The sequence below is a fragment of the Vicia villosa genome, linkage group LG6, assembly GCF_029867415.1.
Source record: "Vicia villosa cultivar HV-30 ecotype Madison, WI linkage group LG6, Vvil1.0, whole genome shotgun sequence".
Taxonomy (NCBI): domain Eukaryota; kingdom Viridiplantae; phylum Streptophyta; class Magnoliopsida; order Fabales; family Fabaceae; genus Vicia; species Vicia villosa.
This window is the reverse complement of record NC_081185.1, coordinates 132,757,627-132,779,558: the sequence shown is the minus strand read 5'-3', so window position 1 is coordinate 132,779,558 and position 21,932 is coordinate 132,757,627. Positions and strand designations below refer to the sequence as shown.

At 31.9% G+C, this 21,932-nt stretch overlaps 1 protein-coding gene across 1 annotated transcript; it reads right to left on the bottom strand.

Annotated features, from left to right (window-relative positions):
- Window positions 1-17,726: 17,726 nt before the first annotated feature.
- Window positions 17,727-19,282, bottom strand: LOC131614710 (uncharacterized). The gene is made up of 3 exons (XM_058886269.1): window positions 19,128-19,282; window positions 18,488-18,570; window positions 17,727-18,379 (listed from the first exon to the last, which is right to left on the bottom strand). The coding sequence occupies exons 1-3, from the start codon at window positions 19,280-19,282 to the stop codon at window positions 17,727-17,729; spliced, it is 891 nt and encodes a 296-aa protein (XP_058742252.1).
- Window positions 19,283-21,932: the final 2,650 nt, after the last annotated feature.

Below are 21,932 nucleotides of genomic sequence, written 5' to 3'. Positions count from 1 at the left end.
CTTTTCAACTTTAATCCCTTAGGTGAAATCAAACTTGTCTTTGTTTACCAAAATTTCCAGTAAACAAATTGACACGTGCAGTGGGACTTAAAATTTTGGCACTTACAACACATGCTAACAGTGTTGTCTCAATAACACATGATGTCAAGACAGATGTTGCGACATCTGGAAACAGACCAGACACATCTGACTGAAATTAATACTGAATTAAAATTGTAGAATGATAAACAACATAAAGAATTGTTAACCCAGTTCAGTGCAACAACACCTAATCCAGAGGCTAGCAAACCAGGAAGAAAATCCATTATGACAATATTAATTCATAGCCTAAATAGTCTCAGTTTACAACTTCTCACTTAATCACTATCTTGTGCAACTTCTACCTAGAAATCGACATCAAGATATGAGAAATCACCATCTCACTTCCTAAATCACCTCAATGATATCTAACAGTCCCAATCCCAGTGATTGTATCAAGAACAACCTAATTTAAAAGATTACACTTCAAATACAAAATACTTGATCATGCTTAAAAGCTTCAACCAAGAACAATAATCAACTTAAATGCTTTAAAACTTTAAAAGTGAGAACAATAACTTGACAAACAGTCTAGTAACAATCCGTCTATCACACTGTATCAAAAGATACATGGGTGACTTACACACACAAGAGACTCTCAGAACCTAAGACTTCTAATCCTTCACCTAACCTTACAATTGTCAAAGACTTAGTTACATTAGATCTATGATTCTCTTTATATAGTCTTCAGCAGTCCATGGGCTTCGAAAATTTTATCCACTTCCTAAATCACCTCAGTGATATCTAACAGTCTCAATCCCTATGATTGTATCAAGAACAACCTAATTTAGAATATTACACTCCAGATACAAAATACTTGATCTTGCTTAAAAGCTTTAACTAAGAATAATACTCAACTCAAATGCTTAAAAAGAATGAGCATAATAACTTGACAAACAATTAAGTAACAATCAGGCTATCACACTATATCAAAAGATACGTGGGTGACTTACACACACAAGAGACTCTCAAACCCCAAGACTTCTAATCTTCCCCTAATTTTACAATTTTCAAAGACTTAGTTACATTAGGTCTATGGTTCTCTTTATATAGTCTTCAGTAGTCCATGGTGTAGCGGGGAAAATTTGAGATCAAAGTCATTGATTGACTTGACTCATATTTAGTGAAAGTCGCCACCGCGCTTTATTGTTTCCAAAGGAAATGGGAAGAGAGCGAAATAAACTCAAAAGAAGTTTTTAAATCAAAAACAATAAAAAGCAGAGTTCTTAGGTACAGATGTTGATTATACAAGGGGAAGGTGTTAACACCCCTCATATATGTGGTACTCCATAGGAACCATTTTGAAAATTTATGTTGTTAAAAGATATTGTGTGTAAAAAAGGTTTTGTTTTTAAAATGATGCTCGGTAAGACATAACATCTTGTTCCTACATACCTCCTTGGTGAAATGGAGAAGTCAGAGCAAATGTAGTTCCGCTTAAAAGGAAAACAAGAGATTTTAAAACTGGATAGACACTTTATTATCATAGTAGAGAAAACTTAGCCAACCATACTTGAAATGAGAATAGATGGATCATTTGAATCATAAATAAAAGAAGGGCTCCAACTTTGATAAATCAACAAGTATGCCACTATCTCTTTCAAGTGGAAAAGGATCAATCATATCAATCAATATCAAAGGGTTAGGGGATTACAACTCCACCATAATAATTAGTCATGTCTAAACTTTTGAAAGAAGAGTTGTTAAGGGCAAAAGATTTTTAAGAGAAAGTTCATAAAAGAAGTTTGCAAACATAAAAAGGTTTTGAAAAAGAGGGAGAAGATTTTGAAAATTAAAGAAGATGGGAGGAGATGAAGGGACTATCCTAAAGCATAAAGTAGAAAAGCTAAGGACAAGAACATTGTGACTAAACAAGAAGCCAACACTTGACATTAAAGAGTCAATGTAGATTTCCATCCTTTGGACTTAAACCATAACCAAGCAAGCACAATACTAACTATAGGATCCAGATGAACTTGATATCTTCATGTATAACTTACTCAAAGCCTTAGGGAATGGGGATACACCATGAGAACTTGAAGCAAAAATTGGGCAGAGTAACAGCTGTGTTCAGATGAATTCCTTATCATAATGCCTTAGAATTAACCAACAAGGACTTTTAAAGAATCACCTGCATAAACAAAGAAAAATAAACCAGTTCCTTGGACTTCCAGACAAACAATCACAATACAATCAAAGTATCAAGAACTCAGATGAAACTCCAAAGTGCTAGGGTCAAGATCCTAATTTTAAGTCCATAGGTCCATCCTCCAAGCTTGGGGTAAGGTAACCAAAGTCCAAGTCCACATTAAGTCTTTTATATTTCAAGTTGATTATTAGTGTTTGAAGCACAAAATAAAAGTATGATCCAAGTGGACAAAAGGAAAAGTGCATAAACATAAACATGATAATGAATGATAGATGATAATATAAAGCATAAAGCATAAAAATAAATAAGATAATAAAAGAAGCATAAGAATAAAAGTTAGAAGTTAATTGTTAGAAATTAGTAGTTACTATTTAGCCTGAATGATCAATAATGGATGATCAATGAACTTAGGTCAAAGTTTATGAAAACTTGTCAAAAGATTGATAGAATCAAAGCCTCTACACAATAAACTTTCAAAGTTTTTGAACCAATTGTCAAATAGTCAATCATCCTTGGGCTTGTAAACATAAGTTTAGGCCACGAATGATCATTCTCCGATATGGGACAGAGAAAAAGAAAGGGAAAGAAGTAAGATTAGAAATCATAATATCCAGAGGAATTTCTTTTGATTTTTATGGGAATTTATCTTGACGATTCATTAGAGGATTGATAGAATTAAAACCTCTACACAATGAATTCAAACAAGACTTACACCCACTAATCAAAGAAAAAGAGGAGATGGAAGAAAACTCAAACTATCATTGATATCATTCATCTAATATTATGAATTTAGTTCTTTGAAACCTATCAACATCCTAGATCCAATGATATTATTGAAGCCAAGTCAAAGCATCACAAAATATTCACAGTTTCAGAACCACATATAAGGAAACAAAAACTATTATTCAAAACAATAGGAAAGGGATTTTAAAATGGTCTAAAATAAGAAATTATTGATGAAATACTTAAGTGGCATCCAAACACCAAATAAATTTCTCACAAGACCATAATAAAATAAAATAAAAACTATATATGATTTTTAGAAAAAGGTTTCTTAATTTTCAGAAACTCAAAATTATTTTAAAATGACCAAAAATGATTAATTAATTGGAATTTTGTGATGAAATACATAAATGGTATCATAACACCAAACAAAAATCGCAAAAATTAACCATAGGTCAAACATAAGTCAACAAGTGTTGAAAAAAATTATAATTTTTGAAAGTCAGAAAACAATTTAAAATCAATTAAAACAAAGCTAATAAAGAAAAATTCAATAAAAATAGTAAGACCAAAAATAAAAAATATGGAAAATATAAATCAAAAATAGAAAAATGAAAGAAAATTTTAGCAAAAATAATGGTATTTTTTGGATTTAAAATGAAATAGTTATTCATTTTTGAAGTTAAATCAATAAAAAAAACTAAATAAAAGAAAAAGAAAATAAAATAGAAATGATGTAGGCCATTGGATCAGTGTTAAAACGCATAAGTAATCACATCCAAAGGACATAGCGTGTTGTGCATGATATAGATTTTAGTGAATAAAGCACTGAATTAAAACGTTTTAAAAACAAATTCAAAAAAAAAACAGCGTGTCAATATATCATTGGTTGAAGATGACCATGTCATCATCTTCAACCTCTCGCCAAGGCCAAAACCAGGTCTCTCCAACTGTAAAATTAGAGACCAAGACCTATGTCATTCTCTTCGTCTCTTCAAGACGATTACATTGGTGCCTTTGTAAAATATTTATTGTTACCATAACTTACTCATTTTGAGAAAAATCAGAGAAAATTTTGAAAAGGGATTTAGAAACATGCGTATCAAATGCAGTTACAGTTCAGATTAAAATATACCATGAGCTTCAGCACGTCAAGTGCTACATTGTGTCATACCCCAAAATTTGCCCTCCTCTATGCATCTGCAATGGTTCAAGGCTCAAGGGTTCTTCTCAAGCAACAATATCCTAATCGAAGGTCTCAAAGTTAGGGTTTGCATTTCATCAAAGGATTTTGAATCCCCAAGGCCTAAAATGGATCTCAAGGTCTCTCATATATTTCAAACACCTCCATGACACATATAAAGACCTCTAAATCCATTCTTCCATTTTCTATTATTTTTATTTCTTTTATATTGAATTTTAGTCAATTAAATTCAATTTAAATTAGATAAAATGATGAAGATATTTTAAAGAATGCACAAGGATTATTTTTCAAGCAAGTCATGATCATAATATCATTGAAATTTGTTTGGGTTGATGGCAGAGAAATATTAGAGGAAAAAATAAAGAAAAAAAACATGTTATTTATTCAAATTTTCTTTTATCTTGGTAAATGATAGTCCAAGCCCATTAGCAACCCTAATAGAACCATATATATTCTAAAATATTGAGGAATAAAGGGGGGACGAAATTTGGGGTCAAGGGAGAACTAGGGTTTTAAGAAAAAAAAATCAAAAGAAAAGAAAAAGGAGGATTCTTTGTTGCAGCCTCCCTCAGGTCCAAGAGATTGCTGCAAACTCTTCCCCATGCGTTATGCAGTAAGAAAGGACCACTCATGAGGACCCATAACACGCATGACGTTGGTACCATGTCCATATAATTTTCATGCATTCTTGGTTTTTTCGTTTGCCATGTTTAAGTGCTTTGCAATTAATTCTAATGCCTTGTATGAGTTTCTGGACATGTTTAGGACAGGTATGGAGCATTGGTACGATGCTACGACGTGTAGAATGCTACCCACCATTGTTAGGGCAAGAAACATGTGTGGTTTTTGTTTTCATGTATGCAGGAGAATTCAGGCGAAAACGATGGCATATTCGAACTCAGAACATGCTTTTACATAAATCTGGGCCCTTAGCGTTAACTATGAGGACCGGTTTCGCGAAGTATATGCGTGCAATTTTTTCCTTCGAAAACCTATCTTTTCCGCAGGTAAAACGGAAGCAAAAGGGGCAAGTAAATCCGCAGGTATCTGCGGAGAAGATGATGAACAGTGCAAGGAATTCAGACTCGCACGCGTGGCACCGTTGGATAGGGTAGTCAGCGCGTCTTCCATTGCTATCACGCGGGGGGACATGCTACTGGCTGGTCAACAGAAAGCCAGTTCTCTCTCCACTCTGGATTGGCTAGACGCTCACGCTGTGGGACCCACGACCGCTTGGTTTGACTTTTCCCATATGTACTATTATTCTATATTTATTTTGTTTAAAGTGTTTTGTTGACAAGAAACAAGGCATGGTATAGCTGGAGGTTCAAAGGGGTGTGCTTCTCCATAGTCCTGGGTTCGATCCCCAGGATGGACAACTTTTTTCAATTAATTTCCATACGCTGATTCTGTGCATACAAGCTCGTCTGGTGTACGGTACACCTTCAGACAGCCACCACAAAGGTCTCCTATAATCCCATCTAACGCATCAGAGTGGCAAGGCATGCCACATACAATTGATGCCAGGTTTCTTTATTATTTATTTTGTTATTTACCTCATTATAATTAATTGTTTAAATCAATAATATGGTTTAATCTATTTGATTTAATTTAATTTATCTATTAAAATTAGGATTAGGAATATGTTAAGTCTTAGGATTTATTTTCCTGATTATATGCCCGATTATTCAACTATTTCGAGTAATTTGTTTAATTAAATTTTAATAGGTATTAAATCACAGAAAACCTAGGAACCCTTATTAACCATTAGGGTTCGTCCAATCCCATTTGGCCAAAGTATCAAAATATTAGGATTTTTATTTATTATTTGTTCCGACTAAATCTATTGGTCGCAATGGTTAATAATCGATTAATTTAATTAATCAAATCCTACAAATTAAAATACATATTATTTTGCTAAATGGTTGTAACCAAATCTATTGGTTACGATGATTAGCATTTTCCCTTTATAAAATTCGTTATTATTTGTAATCGAATCTATCGATTATAAGGGGTAATGATAATTAAAATACGCACATTTGCTATTCGCGATAATCAATCTATCGATTATAGTGGTTAGCAATCCTCCCTTTAATCCATTAGCCATGGTAATCAAACCTATTGATTATCGCAACTAACGGTAACAAATTAAAACCAGTGTTGTACGCCCAAATCTAAAACACTCAAAACACTTCAAAACAAACTACGGATTTTCATCCTTATTCAAAACTACGATAGGCCATTCAAAAAGCCTTTAAAACAATTTCCAAACCCATACAAAATCAAATTTCAACTCTAAGGGCGTACAACCCTTCCCCGAACTACGTTGACTCTGATTCTCCCTAAGGAGATACGTAGGCACTTGGCAACAAGGCGAGTCCCCCTCCTCCAAATCTTAATCATGTCCATAATTAAGCTTTAACCCTATTAACTTTCTGCCACCTTTCTTTATTTTTTTTTGCCATAACCCTTATCTTTGTAATGTTAACCTTTAGGAAAGGGTTTTGGGTGCCTAACACCTTCCCTTAACCCGAATATAGTATCTTACCCTTAATCTCTTAACCATTAAAGGTTTCCTATTCGCCTTGGTAGAATAGGTGGCGACTCTCTAAGTTAAAATTTTAGGGCAGGTTGCTACACATTGTAGCCATAAATTTGAAGAGAATTGGTGAAGAATTTCACCTGTAGAAGTCCAACTTTAGAGCTGTGAAATTGAACTTGGTGAGCTTGATTCAGGTCACGATTCTTGGTGCAAATGATGTGGTTAATGTCACTTGATGTTGGTGAAGCTAACTGAATGGAGTTTTTTAGTGATTGAAGGGTGGAAGAGAAAAAATGAAATTCAAGCTTAAGAGTTCAAATGGGATCTTAGCAGGGGTCAATTGGCTATCAAAGCTTGAGTGAAATGAATGGGGGATGATCTCTATTTATAGAGGAAGTGATTGGTGAGCTCATACATGCCAGAGGAATTGGAAATGAGTGAATTCACGTGAGCCCGATGCTATGTCAAACATGTGACTTCGTGTGATCAAAACTCCACAAATTATTGTGTTTTAATGCACTAAATTACTTCTGGGAAGTTGCTAATCACATTTAAAAGAATAAACGCGTGCCATATTGGATTAATTTTGAGTAATTTGGAGATTTGAAAAACTGATCATGAGCTTTCTTCAGCCTCAATGTACCAACTTCACCATCATAGGGCAACTTGTGTAGGGACCTTTATGATACAATCTTGGGCTCTTTGGAAAGCCGAGGAATCAAGCTTTGTAATGTGCTTGGAAAGGTTGCATTTGGTGTCTTGCATCAAAAGTTATAGCTTCTCAAAGTGGAGGAAAAAGATGCATAAAACACTTAGCCAAATTTAGCAATTATGAATTTATGACAATCTTGGTAAGCTCACTTCAACCTTAGGCCTCTAACAATTGGCTCGTGCGCTTTCCAATCTTTCTTGAGCCAAATACTCTTCTCATTACATAAAACATGATGCAAAAAGAATGGGATCAATTAGGCAATTGAGGAGAAAGATATGCTATTGGCAACTTAGGTAAAATCATGGTGTTGCACCCTCAAATTTTCCCTCATCTATTCAAAATAATTTGACTCATGCAGTTTCCTCAAGCTCATATGATCTCCAATTGCTCAAGGCTATTCAAGAATCAAACATGACTACACTCCTCTTAAGCAATGGACCCATAACTAGGGTTTTTCTTCTCTCAATGGAAATTAAACTTCCAAGGCCCCAAGTTGATCTCATAGCATCTCATATGTCTCAAAGTATCTCCAAGTCAAGTTTCAAGCCTCATAGTGCAAGATTGGTCAGTCAATTACTCAAATGATCAACAGTCGACTATGTTGACCTAAAAGTCAATTATGGTCAATATACAGTCAAAACTCAAGATTTTTGGTCAACATCAATCATTTGAAGTCATATTCATCATTTGATCAAGGGTTGATCACGATTCATCTCAAAACTCAACAAAAATCAAAAGTTACTAAATTAGGGTTTTTGGTTATTTTTGAAGGAAAGTCAACCCAATTTTGACCAGGCATAAATTTCACATACTTCATCATTTTCCCCCAACCCCAAAGCTCATTCTAAAGGAAATTATATTCCCTAAAACTTTGATGTTGGGTCCAAGCCCAAGATATGCTTCAATTAAAAGATAGGAACCAAAACATTACAGGTCCTTCTAGAAGTCCACAAAAAGCCAACTTTTTGTCAAAGCCAATATCACCTGAATAAATTCTTCAAATGCAAAAGATGTTCCAAAGAGGGTTGTAGTAGACATCTTGAGCTTTCCAAAAAGTACAAGATCATCTCCATATGATAAAAATTGAGTGAGTTATGGTTGACAGAAACTGGGTGAAATTCAAGAAAGGCATGAAACCCTAATTGGTGAATTTTGAACTTTTGAGCATTAGGCCTATAATTTGGAGTTACCCATGTGAATGCAAGCTTATAAAAGGCCCATAAATTAATTTTTATTTATTTTATGGTTTTATTTAAATTATCTTTGAATTTATTCATTTAAAATTTAAATCAAATAAAACCATGATTAAATATTAAGAGATTATAAATTTAATTTGCCAAGTCATGATTAGTTTCAAAATCAATCCAAGGGCCAAAAAAAAAAAGAAAAACGTGATAAAGAGCATGGAAAAAGATTGGATCTTAAAAAAGAAAGTTTTTGTGCAAGAAATCAAATCAATTATTTTTAATCAAACAAATGATCTCTTCCCAAACTTGCTAGCCTAATTCCTTCTCATATATATAGACAAACATGCTCAGCATAAGAGAACGAAAATAGAGCAAGAGGAGGCTAGGGTTTCGAGTTCAAAAACTTCTCCAAACTTGGGCATGATATAAAATATTTCCCAGCAAGTTTCAGTCAAAGTTAAGCATTCAATCATCCTCCTAAAGGTCCCAGGAGTTCATCCCTATCCTCCTTGAAGCTTGAAACACGTGAAAAGGTCTCATATATCTCTCACCGGTTTGCTCTTAAACTTAAATTCCAAACTTCAAATACAGGCACTTTAAATGATTTCCATTCATATATTCATGTCCATGATGTTGTGTAGAGTCGATTAGACCCATCATTTTGAAGATTTGGAACAGGTATAAGAAAACGCCATGGTTAGGGCATGACGAAGCATCTCGTTCATTTTCATACTTATAGGACAATTCAATCCCAAAAGACACTTTCATTGAGTTCGTAGCATATTATTTAGGTGATCTGGGCTATTAAAATTATTGTTTGATTTGTATTTTCCAAGGTTTAATGTTTGCAGGTTTCGCTACGAAAAAAATCGTAGCTAATTGGTAGCAAAAGCGCCGCCATTTCGTAGCAAATTCTGGAGCCAAAGCGAGGAAGACAATGAATAGTGGGGTTGACAGTCTGACTATACGCGTGGCAATTTCCTTCGTTATCATTCGCCAGTCAACATCCCAAGGGTCCCACTTGGATTCTTGCATTGAATTAACCATCAAATTCATATTTTAATATTTAGTATTTTTTATTCATTCCATTATCAGCTAACACATGGCAACTCAGTTGGTAACGTGGATAAGCTAATAACAAAGAGGTCTTGGGCTCGATCCTAGGCGCCCTCACTCCTTTTTTTTACCAGAGTTCTCATCTTCTCCATTCTTTTTCTTTCTTTTTCTTTTTATTTTAATTTTAATTAACCTTTAACTATTTTCTAACCAGGTAAAAATCACCAAAATTAGGATTAGGTCTTCTAATTAATCAACTAACCACTTTTTCCACTAATATTTTAATTTTTTTAATTAGGATATTTTCATTTAATTTAGTTTAAATCATAAAAATCATAAAAATACAAAAATAATTATTTTCTTTTTTAGGATTTAATTGATATAATTTTCAACATGGTTCGTAACTATTCTTAATTATGTCTCGATTAAATATTAGGGTTTCACTAATTTAATTTAATTAGACATTAGGATTTCTTAATTAAATTAATTGTACATAATTATTTAATTAATTAGTAATTAGGTTAATTGATGAGAAATAGGTTTTAATTAGTTCTAACCTTGATTTATTTTCTTCAAACCCTAAATCCATTCTCCTCTCTTCTAATCTTCATCCACTTCTCGATTCTTCGATTTTATTGGCATATTTAATTATTTGTAGGGTTAAATATATAAAGTCCTCCGTAATATTAGGGGGATTTGTTTTTAGCCCCTGGTAAAGTTTTTTTTATAAAATCCCCCTTGAAATTCCCATATTCCCTCATATACACCCCTGATGGCCACATTGCAATCAAGATTCCCTCTGACTGCCAGCGTGGCAGTTCACGTGGTATTTTTTTTAAATCCACGTCATATTTTATTATATTTTTTTAAAATAATATATATTAATTAATAATTATCACTTTTTTTAGTTAAGAAATTATTTTTTATCAATATTATATATTTCTACGTTTTTATTTATATTATTATTTTTATGAAAATCTATTATTAAAATATTATCTGGGCCTTTAAGACCGATAAATTTTTTAGATCGAATGAGAATTCAGTCCATTACTCTCAGTCTGTTTTCAAGTCAACAAATAACATGTGGTTTTGCTTTATATACACTAATGTTATTTGTTTAAAAAACTATGTGGGATTTTAATACACCATTTCCCATGTTTTTTCATCAACAAGAAACATTTATGTGTATTTCCCATGGCCAAGGGCTTATAGGTCTAACATCTCCATGCAACAATTGTTCTAGATTGCCATTGTTGACGTATTTATACACAAGCATCCTGCAAAACAATTTCATACCTCTAATCATACATTTCTTCAAAAAACAAAACAAAAAGAAACTCCAGCCATGCGCTAACCAAAAGCTGAAAAGAAACTTAACTATTTTACTCACTTGAGCCCCCACTTAAATGATAACTCATAAGGGTGTAAGATAAGAATAACACAAAAGTAAAAGATAGTTACAAAGTGGAACCACTAGTTAAAGTAAAAAAGAAAATATCACAGACTCGTGCCCCTTAAGAGTGAAGGAGGTGATACATAGCCATTTGAGGTTCTCAGCCTAGCAAGCTCTATATCAGCCAGTCTTTAAATCTGATGGGAATGTAGTATTATAATTTCATCAAAATAAAATGTACACAAGAAGAGACATGGTTAAGGTTAGTAGTAGATAGTAGAAAAGTAATATGTGAGAAGATGTACCGATGTTCAAAGATTTAAGTTCCTAAACCAGCATCCAAATTGTGAAACTGATTTCATCAGCGTAAAAGCTATTTTTTTAGTTATAAATCTAAATGAATATCCATATCTAAAGCTTTTATTTTCAATGACTTCATTTCCTAATGCATTTATCAGTAAGTTATCATTTGACATAAATTCATGTGCTCTTTGTTATACTCGATTATCATTATTTTGTCTCGATCTGAAAGATGCATCGCTATAAAATGAGAGTAAGTTATCATTTGAAGTTGAAGTTAAATCTTATGTTTTACTTTGCAGATTTGAAGTTGTGTTTGCTTTGTATTAAACCACGTCTATGTGCATAGAGCTGTTATTCAATCACATAAGTGTTTAATCCAATTTAGAGCTACTTTATGCTCTTGCATGCATATATTCATTTTTTGTTGTATATTTTTCTCCTTCTTCTTTTATTCCATGCGTGTATGATTATGATGGAAGATGAGGCTGAGATGAATAGATTTACATTCTACATGCTTGATTACTCAGTTTTGTTGCAAAGAATAAAGTGGAAAAAGTAATACTATTTGTAACACCCCGATATCCGCTGCACGCATCATCCGTGTCGGCCAACCGAGCATGTTACCGGCTTAATCAATAATCCCCCTAGGTCCGCTTATCGGCTGCCCAGGAAATATTGTTTTTGCCTCCCGCAGGAATCGAACCATGTACCTAGGGGTTAAGTACATATTCATAGCAATTCCTGCTACCAATTGAGCTACTAGCTCAATTGGTAGCAGGAATTGCTATGAATATGTACTTAACCCCTAGGTACATGGTTCGATTCCTGCGGGAGGCAAAAACAATATTTCCTGGGCAGCCGATAAGCGGACCTAGGGGGGATTATTGATTAAGCCGATAACATGCTCGGTTGGCCGACACGGATGATGCGTGCAGCGGATATCGGGGTGTTACATTAAAAAAGCTCAAGTGGTAGCAGGAATTGCTATGAATATGTAGGCAAAAACAATATTTCCTGGGCAGCCGATAAGCGGACCTAGGGGGGATTATTGATTAAGCCGGTAACATGCTCGGTTGACCGACACGGATGATGCGTGCAGTGGATATCGGGGTGTTACACTATTAGTCCCACATCCGTTTGTCTGAGAAACATATTAGTGCTTATATAGCAAACACACACGTAGGACATTAAGTTGTAAATAGGCTGAGGGTAAATGGGCCATAAGCCCAATATGTTTCAAAACAAATTTTTGTTTAATCAATTTCTAAGATTAAAAATAAAATGAAAAATATTAATTAATATAAATTCTGAAAAAGAAAAATATAATAATATATATTTAATAGAATATAGTATATAATTTAAAAAGGTAAAAAAGAAGATTTAAACAAATCCACATAGATTTAAAAAAATTAAAATTAAAAAAAAATACCACGTGGACTGTCACGTAGGCAGTTAGAGAGAATCTTCGTTGCAATGTGGCAGTTAGGGGTGTATCTGAGGGAATCTGGAAATTGCAAGGGGATTTTTAAAAAAATTATTTTACAGGGGCCTAATGCCAAACTCGCTAATATTACATGGGGTGTTGTATATTTAACCTTTATTTGTAATTATGTAATTGCTTCGAGTTTGTAATAGCTAATTAGGTTTACTTTTCGCATTTTTTTAATTATGTAATTGTATATGGGATGTAATAGTTTTAATTAGGGCTTTACTTTCCGCACCTCCTATTATGTATCTCTCCCAAAGCCATGTAATAGCTTAGGACTTTATTTTCCGCAATTTACTTTCCGCACTCTTATAACTGCTAGTAACTAGGGTGTGTATGGCAAGACTAATTAACTGAACGTTAGTTAACCATAATCAAGATTAAATAACTGAAATCAAACACTTCTCACACTTGCACCTTTAAGGTAACCCTCTCTTGCTGCCTTTCCATTACATGGTCAAGTCCCTCGAATGTAGGGATGTCTTGGCAAGGTTTCCCTTGAATAAAATCATCATAGACTCTTCGATATAAAGATCATAGTCCCTCGATGACCCTTCGATGTTGCCTACGAAATATGATCTTGTCCGTCGAGCTGCCTACGAAAATGATGATAATCCCTTTGAATGCTAATATATTCCTACAAGTTGCCTTCTACGACCATTTGATGGCCATACGCTTGTCCCTTCACATCCAATAGATAGGATTACCTCCCCACTAATGGTATGGATAGTACTATCTCTCAAAGAAAGCTATAAATATAAGAAAGACCTTACAAATTAGGGTAAGTAACTCTTAATTGCTTGCTCACAACCAATTCAAATCTTCAAATACTTTTCACATCTCATGTTTTTCAAAACATCTTTCAAGATAACACTTTGTATACATTCGTACAAAAATCATTACAAAGTCATAGGTTTCTTCAAACCTCGTTTTTAAAACATCTTTCAAGATAATACTTTGTATATGTTCATACGAGAACTATTACAAAGTTAATTCTTTACAAAAAAATGTTTTTTAAAACACACACTACACTTCAAACAAGTTAAACAAAAGTGAGCTAAGAAATTAAGAGCCCATGGATAACCATGGATACAGAGGGTGCTAATACCTTCCCTCTGTATAACCTACCCCTCGAACTCAAAATCTTTAAAAAGGTCTTTCCTGTTCTTTTTGTCTTTTCTAATTGGATAAAATAAAAGTCGATGGCGACTCTTGCTAACCGTAATATGTTTTGCAAAAAACAAAACAAAAAAGCCAGTTCTCCCACCGTATTACACATGACATTTGCCCGGAGTCATTTCATCAAACACCTTGATGCATATGCCAAAAGTGCATCTTAGAGCTTGAATTTGCCAAAAGTCCCAACATGAAAGTTTTAGAGAATATAAAAATAAGCTTAAGTAAAAAAAGTGATGCAGGAGAAAGTGAAATTTGCACCAATTGGCCTTAAGGTTAGTTTTGCTTGCAAGATGTGCCTTAGACCCTAGGCATCCAACCATGACCTATAACGTTTTCTCTACAAACATGATCTTCCATTTATATTTTGCTTTTAAACTTCTAAGATGGATCAAAGTAGACTCACTCAATATTACTATGCAAAAAGAATGGGTTCAAGATGATGAAAATTGGCCAAGTTATGATCCTTTGAAGTCAGTACATAATTCCTTAACTTTCAAAGGAGACTTGTAATGTCTTCTAACTAATGATGACTTTCTTCATAAAATTTCTTCTTGACTTGTGAGGAGAAGTTGTTGATGATGTCAAGGAGAGTATTTTGCAAAAATAAGCACTAAAAAATGTTGAAAATTGAGAAAGTTATACCCTTTGGATCAAAGAATCAAGAACTTGTCCAATTAGGTCTATCTTCTTGAATCAACTTGGAATCCTTTGAACCTTTCTTGCATGATAAAGCATGAGGGGGTACATATAACCTTGAAAAAATATTCTCTTGAATCACACTTGATTGTGAGGTTCATAGTTTGATGAAACTTATGAAGAAGACATGGAAATAAACACATGAACCTATGAAGTTTCCAAATGAATCAAACCATACAATCTTGAGATGAAGATGACCAAATGAAGTGGAGACATGATTAAGACATGACCCATGATGATGGGGAAGATTCTCTTGAACTACAAGTCATTTATCTTTCATGAATACCATGTTGCTTGAGAATCACCTTCAAAACCCTAATTTTAGGAGAGGTGTGGATGCACTTGATTCAACACCTACCTTACATCAAAAACCTTGAAAGACAAAGACATTTTTTTGTATTTTGGATAGTGTAATATATATATATATATATATATATATATATATATATATATATATATATATATACAAGCTAAAATATAGGTGTTTGATGGTCCATCCTAAAAATAAGGTAAGCACAACGCCAAAAGAACAAACCTTAAAATTGTGATCTTAATTAATAATTAGAATGCAAATGAATGGGTAATCTTAGCGTCAAAATTGGGGTATGACACATGGGCTTCGAAAACTTTATCCACATATTACTTGATCCACGAGCTGAGGCTGCAAGAAATCTGCAGAAAAATCTTTTTGAATCTTGGAACAAATCTTCAACTTTCCTAAAATGTCTCAATCATCCAATTTTAGAAACTCTAATTCTGTTGGAGATTTGATTCACTTGTTCCAAATTAAATCTTCTTGACCTGCAAAAATTATTGAGATATATCCAAAAGAAATACCACAAAATCAAATCAAATCTGTCAAGATTTAAACCAGCCTGTACTGATATTTTGGTACAGAATATCACGACATTTGTTAGGACATCTGGTTTTTAATGTAAGATCATACTCACATGTATCACTAGAACAAGATGTTATGACATCTTACTTAGCATATTTCAAGCACCATATTTTAGCTAAATTCTACCAATCCTAAAACCATGGATCTAACAATCTCCCCCTTTGGCAAATTTTGGCTAAATCAACCATAGACCAAACTGCACAAACATGTATAAAAAATAACGCAGTTACACAAACACAAGCTACATGCTAAACATTTAAACTTTGTACATGGGAAAGAAGATAAATGATACTCTCCCTAAAACATAGTTCCAATTTACCATCTTGTACTTTCTAGGTGAAATTCCACATAACTCAGCGCACAAGACACAATTATGCTCATAACTCAGACCATAATACACAAACGGGATGTTAGAATATCCAACCATAGTTTTAAATTGCGGTCGCGGTTGCGGATGTTGAAATTGCGGTCACTGCGTTGCGCATTGCGACCGCTGCGGCGTGAAATAATTTTATACACGCATTAAATTTAACAAAAAATTTAAAATTATTGTAATTATTTATTTTTCTTGTATTTATAATTTTACATTAGTTTTAATTCACTTTTAGTCTAATGAAACAAGCATTATCATAACCATTCTTGTAAGTTATTTAGATAAACATAACCTTGAAAGTAATTTTAAAGTACATAATACAAATAAGTTACAGTTTATTTTAAATAAAAGATCTAGAGACACAAATATATTAATGTCCTATGTTGCCATCTTGATTGTGAATAACGACACCATTTTATCTCATTGAGATGTCTTCACTGCAAAAAAAGAAGATGAAACTCCTAATTAGTACATTTAAATTGCATCTAATATTAAAAATTTCCATCACATATATTTTACTAAATATAAATCAATGTTTGAAAATGTAACTTACATGACTCTTGCTACCACATAGTGGAATGACGTGAAGGAGCATAAAATGTACTTTCACTCTGACTATCATCTTGTCCAAAGACATAACAAAAAAAATTACCATTTGATTGTTGATGATAAGGATTGTGATAATTCATTAATTGTTGATAGTACGAAGGAGCTTGATCACTAGGATATTGGTTATAGGAGTTGAAATAAGGATACCGATAAACAGGAGGATACGATTGTTGACTAATTTGTGAAGAATCACCAATCCCAAAATCACTAAAACTATGAGCAATACTAGAAGAGGAGGAATCTTCAAGTGGAGAATTTTTTTTAATTTCCCCTTTCTTCTAGATTGTGACACATTTACTCTTGTGTCAAGTAGTGAGTTGTCAGAATGATCCATATCATTCAAGTTCCTATAACACATACAACTAGGTGGTGTTTTATGATATGGATCAAGTTCTAATTGCTCGCCATCTTCTTCTTCATCATCACTGCCCCCACTTCCACTTTTGTTATCCACTTCATTACCACCCCCATCACCACTATTACCGCTTGGTGGACTTAAACCACCACTATCATTAGATTCACTATTATCATCAACATTTTCATCATCTGTATCAACTATTGGCAACCATTATGCATTTTGAACTCCATTCAATAATGGATTTTCCCTCTCTTCTATCCATTGAGATAACGGATCTTCTTGAAATATATAATCACGATTTATCGGATCAAAACTTGCTTCTATTTCTTCCCGACTCTTCCTTAATTTATCCCTCATTCTCAACTTCATTTCGTAATGTGTGAAGACAAGCTTATGCAATTTTTTGTACTTCAATTTATTTCTTGTCTTTGTGTGAATATAGCTAAATATACTTTAATTTCTTTCACAGTTTGTGGCAGAGGTTGTTTAACTGAGAACTATCATAGCCAAATGTTGAAGTTCAGGAGCACATGAACCATGATATTTCCACCATTGAGCTTTTTAAGTAAAGAAAAAAAGAAAATTATTAGTTATATTAAAAATATATATTTATAAAAACTTATTGAGGTTATGATGCTATAAATTTAAATTGCATGACAAAATTAAAACTATAAAATATATTGACATACCAGTAGAATAAAGATCAGAGTGCATGAATTTCCAACGTTTGTCAATGATATCATTATATTTGGAATGATAACGAGAATTTTGTTGAATTGCTTATTTTGCTCGATCAGTGGCTTCATATATGAAAGCCATGGTTGGTTTCTCGTCACCATCCACAAGTCTCAAAACTTTTACAATAGGCTCAAATACTTTCAATATGTCATTGGCCTTACTCCAAAAGTCCCTACTCATAACAATTTTTCTTGCTTCATATCCTGATCCTTTCTTCTCTTTACCATGTTTTGTTTTTCTAAATTCTTCAGAATTGAACATGTTTTCAAGATATTCCCTTTGTCTAACAATTGCTTGAAGTATTAGAAATTGTGTTGCAAAACGGGTAACACCAAGACAAACAATATCTCTACCACCAGTATATTTTTTCATGAGACTCACATTATACGTATGGTTATAGATGAAGGTTGTCACCATTTTTGATTCACTTAATAAGTTTTGTATGCTTTTATTTTTTCCTATATCCTCCAAACAAGGATCTAAACAATGAGCAGCACAAGAAGACCAATATAAGTGGGGTCTCTTCTCTATAAGCTTTTGACCAGTCGCTTTTAAGGCGGCTTCATTGTCTGTTACCACTTGAACTACATACTCTTCACCCACTTCTTCCACAACTTTATCCAAAAATTGAAAATAGTAGTCAGTGTTTCTACTATCAACATCAGAAGCATCAACGGACTTCCAAAACACAGTACCTTTATGACAATATACCAAGAAATTCATAATATGAGTATGGTTGATGCTGTTTGTCCAACCACCACACATTATTGTTGCTCCTCTTTCTTGCCAAAAAATTTTCATACCATTTATCCACTCCAACATTTCTTTATATTCAACTTCTAAGTAAACATTTGAGATTTCATAAGGAGTTGGGCATTTGGCTTTTCTAACCTCAAAAGCAGTATAAAGCAAATTATGTAACCAAGGAGAGATAGATAAATTCATAGGCAAACATTCATAAATTATAAATTTGCTTACAACCTCTCTAGGAATTTTCTTCCATGTATTTAAAAAGCCTTTATTAGCTCTTGGTTGTTTCATGCTTTTGCTCCTAACAAGATCAATATTAGTAGATCTCAAAGAAAAGAGATATCTTCTGGCCTTTCAGCCCCACTAACACTAACACGAGAGCTTCCGCCATGTTCGTATACATTTTCAAAACCTGTTGTTTCTCGTATGAACTGTTGCATATTTTCCTATTTTTGATGTGATCTAAGGCTTTGTTGTGTTGCATATCCCAATTGATCATCAATAAGAGTATCCACATCTTCATCTTCATCTTCAACATCTCCTCTTAAACGTTCTTCAAATTCTTCTTTTCTTCTTTTAGAATAATTTCTCTTTGCTTTTGAATCAAGTAGAGGTTTCATCACATTTTCTCTAACCATAGTTGTTACTCTAGCACAACCTGTAACTTGTCATTTCATATGTGCTATATGTTACTTCAATCTTGTAATGCCACCTTTTACTGCCACATTATAAAGTTTGCAACGGACATTGTTGCGACTTCCGGGTTCTGGCGTTCCAAAATACCATCCAATATCATTACTTGGAGCACCATCCAAAACTTTTGTAGGTAATTGTTCTCTTGGCGGCATTGTGTATATTTAATAACACCTATTAATTTAATATAAAAAATAATTAGTGATAAGTATAAAATTTAAATAAAATCCAACATTTTATTAAAAACTAATTAATTAACTAACATAAGACAATTGTTTATCAAAAATATAAAATCATTTAATATAATAAAGCAAAAGGAGTATTTCGGCAAGTTTGACAAGTGTCACTCCCTCATGAATTCTAACATTTTCTTTTCATTCTATTTATAGTAAATTTTATTACTTCTTATTTATTTATTTTATTTATTTAATTATTTGATTATATTTACTTAATTATTTATATAATAAAAATTGATTGAAACACGTGAAGTTGTTATTATTAGTTTCACTATTGGAAATCTCAACAATCTCTTATCAATGATACTTTGTTCTTCCTTGAAGTCATCTACAATTCTAATAACAAACCTCTGCCAAAATCCTCCATCAACCAATCCAAATCCGCTCAACCATTCACCATAAATCCTCTTTTTGTCGTGGTTGGAAACGTCACCACAACACCATCACAAAAACACCATCATCAAGGAGAAATTAAGAAGACGTACCTAAATTTTTTCCTTTTTGTTTCGTTCGATTTTGTTGTCTTATTTTAATTTTTTCATCTGCATCAAGCCATGTAATTGTAACATTAAAATTATATAATGGATTGTGTTAGGGTTTATGTGGGTTGAGGGTATTTTACTTATGTTTTGATTGTTAAATAGTAGAGAGAACAAGGGAGAGAATTAGAGGAAATGGGCACGCGACACCTTACAGACAGAGATGAATTTTTTATAATTGGTATAAAAGGAAAAAGTTAATATATATTTATTTTATTATGTTCCAATTAATCTAATTTAACCATTATTTTTATGGGAAATTGTCCATTATCAATTTAATGGGAAATTTATAAAATAAAATTTGATCAAAAATTTTAATTATTAGGAGGAAAAATATTTATAACGATTTCGCTCTAATTTTTATCACGTTAAACAAACAAATCATTTTTCAATGTATCTTTTTGGCATTCTATGAATTATGACAATATTTAAATATTAATGAATTTTATAAAAATCAAAAGAATAATAAATAAAATAAGGGTAATATAACAAAAAGAAGTTCTATTTCTTTTTTTTATCACATTTTCTTAATCCGTATGAGAAGCTCAATTACTACAAATAATATAAAACGGATTGAATAATAAATAATTTTAATAATTAATTTTAATATTACAGCAGCATATGAGTTATTTATTTATTAAAATATTTTTCTCTCATTTATTATTTACATTAAAAAATTATAAGATAATTTAATTTTAAATTCATATAACTTATTAAAGTTTTTGCTATGGTAATAGAAGAAATAAATTTTTTTTGACTAACCATTTTTGTTGTAAAAGTCATAATTATTTGTCCGGTCATATAAAAAAAATGTTTAAGGCAGTAATAATGATGAAGTCAATTTTATCTTTTTTATTTAAATAGTAGATAATAGAATGCAAAACATAAAAATAAATCAATATAGATTAAAAACATATAATGCACTTATTTAAGGAAATATATTATTAATTTTGACGTTAATGTTGTATTAAATTTGACAATAGTAATTTTATAATTAGTATTAGACAAAAATGTATACTGATTAATATAATCAAAAATATATGATACAAAAAGATCTCATTTTATTTAATACAAACTAAATAATTTTTTTACGATTGTTATGATACACAAATGATGACTAAAAAGTTGAGAAATTTTTTAAACGAAAGTTTACCAGTTATATATAAAAAGATCTGAATTTAATTGTGTTACACTGACAGATTAACCCATAGATTTAATAAAATAAATATGGTTGTAATACCATTATTACATATTATTATTTATAATAAAATATAGTTAAAAAATCAAACTCAAAGGGAAAAGATTTAAAAAATAACGTGGAGACTCTATGGTGAATGGGTCCTCTAAAATGAGTAACATTTATACTATATTTGTTTTAACAAAAAAATGTAAGATAATATGATGTATAGAAATCACAACTTTTTCTTATGAAAAAAACAAATGGACAATTATATATTTAATTTATTTTATTATGTATTAAATATTTATAAGAAAGATGAATAAATGTAAATGTATAATAAATGAATTTTATATTCGTATGATATTTTTGTTAATGTAAATTCATACAATATGAATCTTATGTATCTTTGTTAAAAACAATTCTTAATTTTAAAACTTGAGTCAATAAATAAAAATTATTTTTAATATTTGAAAAATTCTATCTCAAAAGTCAATATTTTCGAAAAATAAATGAATTATCAAATACTTTTTATTGAATGTTTGAAATGAGAGTAAATGTTTTTATTATGTATAAAGTTATATTGAATCTTTTTATCCCGTGCGAGCCGTGAATATACTAATCATTATATAGTTATTTTGAATTTCGTTATAGTCATACTGATCGAAATCAATCATACTAAATTTAAACTCGTGCCTCGCACGGGTATACAAACTAGTAGTTTTTTATATAAAAAAATTTAAGTGTTAGATGACTAAAATTTAACAATTTTAAAAATAATATTTTTAAAATTAAATAAATATAAATAAAGAAGTAAATTATTCAAAAATTAACTAACATAATATAAATTGTT